Below are 5,214 nucleotides of genomic sequence, written 5' to 3' on the forward strand. Positions count from 1 at the left end.
AATATGTCACGCATACTAGAAACTCTTATCTTGTGAGTGATAATAGAAGCACAACTCTGTTTATGACTATTTATTTTGATGTATGGGGTCTTACCCAAATTGTTTCTTTGTCTGGTAGTCGATGGTTTGTTACTTTCATTGATTACTGAACTAGGATGACTTGGATATATTTATTAAAAGTCAAAAGTGAAGTTTCTCTTGTTTTCAGTCATTTCATAAGATGATTTGTACTCTATTGATGCCAAAATAAAAATCTTGAGAACTGACAATGGCAGCGAATATATAGATAAAAGATTTGGTGATTATTTGGAGTCCATTGGGATAGTCTATCAGACTAGTTGTCCCTACACTAGTGCACAAAATGCATTCGTTGAAAGAAAAAATAGGCATTTGTTAGAAGTATCAAGATCTCTTATGTTCACCATGCATCTACCAAAATCTTACTGGGGGGATGCTATTCTAGCGGCTGCCTATCTTATCAACAGAATGCCATTTAAACCCCTCAACTTTCAAAGTCCTCTAAAATCTTTAAAGGGTAAGAATGAATATACTATTCCTCCAAAGGTGTTTGTGTGTGTTTGCTTTGTCCACACTAAGAATTCTGGGAAACTTGATCCTAGAGCTATAAAGTGTATTTTCATTGGGTATTCTGTGACACATAAAGGTTACAAATGTTATCATCCACCCTCTAGGAAATCTTTTGTTAGCATGGATGTTGCCTTTCGAGAATCTGAGTCATATTTAAGTATTACCTCATCACCTCTTCAGGGGGAGAGTAGTAAGGAGGAAGAGGTGATTCTACCTAGTTCTGTTACTGTACATCTTGATGACATTATCACAAGGATAAGTAAAATTGGAGAAAGAATTTAGGGGGAACTATGGGGCATTTGGATAGGCCTGATTTGAAAACTTACTCAAGGAGAAATAGAGCAGAAGAAGCTATCATGCAATCTACCGAAGCTAAACCTTGTCTTGCTGGTGAGTTATTTATATTACCTAATGATTTAGATGTGCCTATTGCTTACAGAAAATGAGTCATATTTTGCACCACCAATCACTTCTATCTAATTTGTCTCCTATAATTCTTTGTCTCCCTCCTATAGAGTCTTTGCCTTGTCTATTTCTTCTGTGTCTATTCCCCAGAATTGGAGGGAAGCTTTTGCATATCCTAAATGGAAGCAAGCTATGATTGAATAAATGAAGGCCTTGTCAAAAAATGAGACTTGGAAACTTGTCAATTTACCACCAGACAAGAAGTTGGTTGGTTGTAAATAGGTCTTCATTGTGAAGCACAAAGTTGATGGCTCAATTGAAAGATTCAAAGCAAGATTGGTGGCTAAAGGATTCAGTAAGACTTATGGAGTGGATTATCAAGAGACATTTTCCTTTGTTGCTAAGATGAACACTATTAGAATTCTTTTGTCTTATGCAACTAATCATGATCAGGACTTGCAATAGTTTGATGTGAAGAAAGAATTTTTTCATGGAAACTTAGAAGAAGAGGTGTATATGGAGATTCCTCCGTGATTTGATACTGCACAAAGTCAAGGAAAAGTATGCAGATTGAAAAAAGTCTTGTACGGACTGAAGCAATCCCCAGAGCTTTGTTTGAAAGATTCAACAAAGCAATGATCTCCTTCGCTTGCCAACAAAGCAATGTTAATCACAACCTCTTTATAAGACATCAAACGGGTAAACTCACTCTTCTCATAGTTTATGTTGATGACATAGTAATGATAGGAGATGACAAAGAGGAGATGGCTCGATTGAAGAAGTTGTTGGCACATGAATTTGAGATCAAGGATGTAGGAAAGTTGCAGTACTTATTAGGAATTGAGGTTGATAGATCAAAAAGAGGAATCTTTATTTCTCAAAGGAAGTATATTTTAGATCTTTTGAAAAAACTAGTATGACAGGTTGCATACCTGCAGAATCGCCCATTAAAAGCAATCACAAGTTAAAAAGCGGAGTTGGAGTGTCAGTTGATAAGGAGAGATATCAAAGGTTGGTTGGAAGACTTATTTATCTCTCCCACATTAGACCAGACATATCCTAGTAAGTTAGTTCATGCATGATCCTCGAGATCCTCATATGCAAGTTGTCTTTCACATTTTGAAATATCTGAAGTCTACTCCAGGGAAAGGTCTACTTTTCTCCAAACATGATCACCTCCAAAAAGAAGCCTTTACAGACGCCGATTGGGCTGGATCTCTAGATGATAGAAGATCTACATCCAGTTATTGTATGATCGTAGGAGGAAACTTGATTACTTGGAGAAGAAAGAAGCAAAGGGTAGTTTCTAGATCAAGTGCGAAAGCAGAATACAAAGCTATGGCATAGGGTGTTTGCGAACTATTTTGGCTACAAAAGCAACTACATGAATTGAGACTATCTGAAAAAGGAAAATGTTCCTTGTACTATGACAATAAGGCTGCCATCAATATAGATCATAATCTAATCCAACATGACCGAACAAAGCATATGGAAATTGATCGACACTTCATCAAAGAAAGAGTTGCAACTGGTGTCTTGAGTTTGTTTCATGTGGAATTGGAAAAACAACTAACCAATGTGTTTACCAAAGGTCTTAACAAACAAACTTTCCATACTTTGAGTTGCAAGTTGGGCATGTGCGACATCTTTGCACCAACTTGAGGGGGAGTGTTGATTAGCATGATTCAAAGAGAGTTTATTTAGGAGATTGTTGATTAGCATAATTTTAGGAGATTTAATTATATTTAGAAGGTCTGATTTGATTTGATTTGATTTGATAGTTGGATTGATTGTATAGATTTATTTTATTTCCTTAATTAGCATTAGGAGCTTTGTATAAATGCCCCTGCTCATGGGATGTAAACATACACAGAAATATAAGAAGTCTTTTCGTCGTCTCAAAATCTACAGATTTAATAGAGAAGGGCCAGTGGGGTCCATTGTTCAATCCAGCAGGTGATGCCAACGTCACAACAGTTTAGGAACTCTATGCCAATTGGGTAGATTGGAAGAACGGGGTATCTAAGGTAAGAGGGGTTGACATTTGTATAACTTTGACGGACATTAATAAATTTTTAGGACTTCCCAATCCAAATGATGACTTTAGCTGGAAGAAGCAGTGTGACTACGCTAGAATCAGAGAAGTTCTATGTGATGGCAACAAGCAGGCTAAGTGGAAGCGAAAGGGACGGATTCGACACCATGTGCAACCCTACAGTTATTTGAACGAGAAGGCTAGAGTTTATACGAACTTTATCTGTAACAGGATCTTGCCATGCAAGCATATCAGCTCTATGCGGTGCATACGTGTGTTGTTGACCAATGCCTTTATGACGGGCGTCACAGTCAATGTGGGTGCCCTTATGTGCGTAGAGATGCAGCGGATATTGAGGTGGCCAAGGTGTCGTTTGTTTTATACAAACACCCTCACCAAATACATGAAGCATAAATTAAGTGTCCAACCAATGAGGCAATATGAAGCAGCCATCTGATAGTAAATTGGACAACTACTCTACGGTCAGGATCTATCAAGCTGAGTACTGACCAAAAATTCGATGTGATCATTGATAACTTTAAACAATTATGGTCTGTTACTCTAAAGTTAAGTAGATAGAAGAAGCTAATAAAGATTTTATGAAGTCTAGACCATGCAATGCTGAATCGAAGTTCGCACTAAACATTGATAAGGTTAGTGATGTTCATCCATCTGAGGACGAGGTCACCCCACCCATGTTGCTGGACCTTCTCAGAGTGGTCCAACCACTACTATTGATGATACTGAGGGTGATGCAGATGTGAAGGATGCCGATCACTCTGATGTTAGTGACTCCGATTATGATACTTAGAGGGAGTATTTTTTCACTCTTATTCTTTATTTTGCTGCATTGGGGACATTGCAGATTCCTAAATGTAGGATGGGGGAATATCTTATTTGTAGTGTAATTTAATAAATTTTTTGCATAGTAATCTCATTGGATTTTCTTGGACTTGGTTCTTTCCCAGTGAATTTTTCTTTTGAACCAAGCATTTGTTTCTTTCTTTCTTTCTGTTTGTAATTAAAAAGGAATAGAGAGAACTTGAAGCAAAGAGAATTCACTCCTTGATAAGATGTGGTTTGTGAGAGTCACCTAAGTTGTTCTTGAACCTCCTTTCTGAGCTCATGTTTGTGCATTGACGGTGAAACTAAGTGACTTGTAAATTCCATGTATATTTTGTGGGGAATTTTTGTTGTGCATTTCCGTGTATGCATGTCAGTCTAAAACTTGCCCTGCTTGTTGTTTGATCCTTAGAGTGATAGTAGGACTTCTTTGATATAAACCGCTTGTGCCTAAATTAGCCTACCAAATGAATGAATATCTCTAGCGTCCCAATTTGTGCCTATTAACCTTTTCTTTGGCAACCCATGTTACAAGCCATGTCCATTTTGCATTAATCTCTCTTGTTGACCCATCTTCCCCTTAACTACTTTAGGTTGTATGATTGGGCGAAAGTTGTGGTTATAGGAAATTATTATGTACTTGAAAACTCAAAGTTTCACCAAAGAACGAAAGTTATGAAATTTAAGTCCCTTGATACTCCCTTTTTGAAGCTCTATTATCATTAAAAAAATGTAGTCGGAAAAAATAAGAGGGAGACAAAAGAATATAATAAGTCGGAGACTTTTGTGCTTGACCTATGAAAAAAAATATGGAAAGTGTTTACAAAGAAAAGAGTGGGAAACGTAGAAGTTAGTGATGCTTAAAGTGTTTAAGGGAAGTTTAGTCACTATATAACCAAAAATGTCAATACTGTAACGACCTAACTGGTCATTTAGAGTCCTAGCGCGTCGTTCGATGATTTGAGGCCTTGAGTAGCTTCACTTCAGGTATTATGACTTGTACGTGTGGTCAGAATTGAATTTCGGAAAAATTCGGAGTTGATTTAGGAAGAAAATTCTCATTTCGGAAACTTTAAGTTGGAAGAATTTACTAAGGTGTGATTTTTGAGTAAACGACCTCGGAATCGGGATTCGAAAGTTCTAACAGGTTTGTATAATAATTTTGAACTTGGGCGTATGTCCGGATCGGGTTTTGGATAACCCGTGAGCGTTTCGGCACCTATTGTGAAAATGTTGGCATTTTGGAAGGATTTCATAAATTTGGGATGAAGAGCATTTCAATGTTATCGATGTTCGATTGGGATTCCGATCCTGAGAATAGCTCCGTATGGTGATTCTGGACT

The 5,214-nt window shown here is 37.3% G+C and overlaps 1 protein-coding gene across 1 annotated transcript; it reads left to right on the forward strand.

Annotated features, from left to right (window-relative positions):
* The first annotated feature begins 878 nt into the window (after positions 1 to 878).
* LOC138892071 (uncharacterized mitochondrial protein AtMg00810-like) lies at positions 879 to 2,340 on the forward strand. The gene is made up of 3 exons (XM_070175765.1): positions 879 to 978; positions 1,714 to 1,838; positions 2,128 to 2,340. Exons 1-3 carry the CDS (start codon positions 879 to 881, stop codon positions 2,338 to 2,340), a joined length of 438 nt encoding a protein of 145 aa, XP_070031866.1.
* Positions 2,341 to 5,214: the final 2,874 nt, after the last annotated feature.

Source organism: Nicotiana tomentosiformis, chromosome 5, assembly GCF_000390325.3.
Source record: "Nicotiana tomentosiformis chromosome 5, ASM39032v3, whole genome shotgun sequence".
NCBI classification, from domain to species: Eukaryota; Viridiplantae; Streptophyta; class Magnoliopsida; order Solanales; family Solanaceae; genus Nicotiana; species Nicotiana tomentosiformis.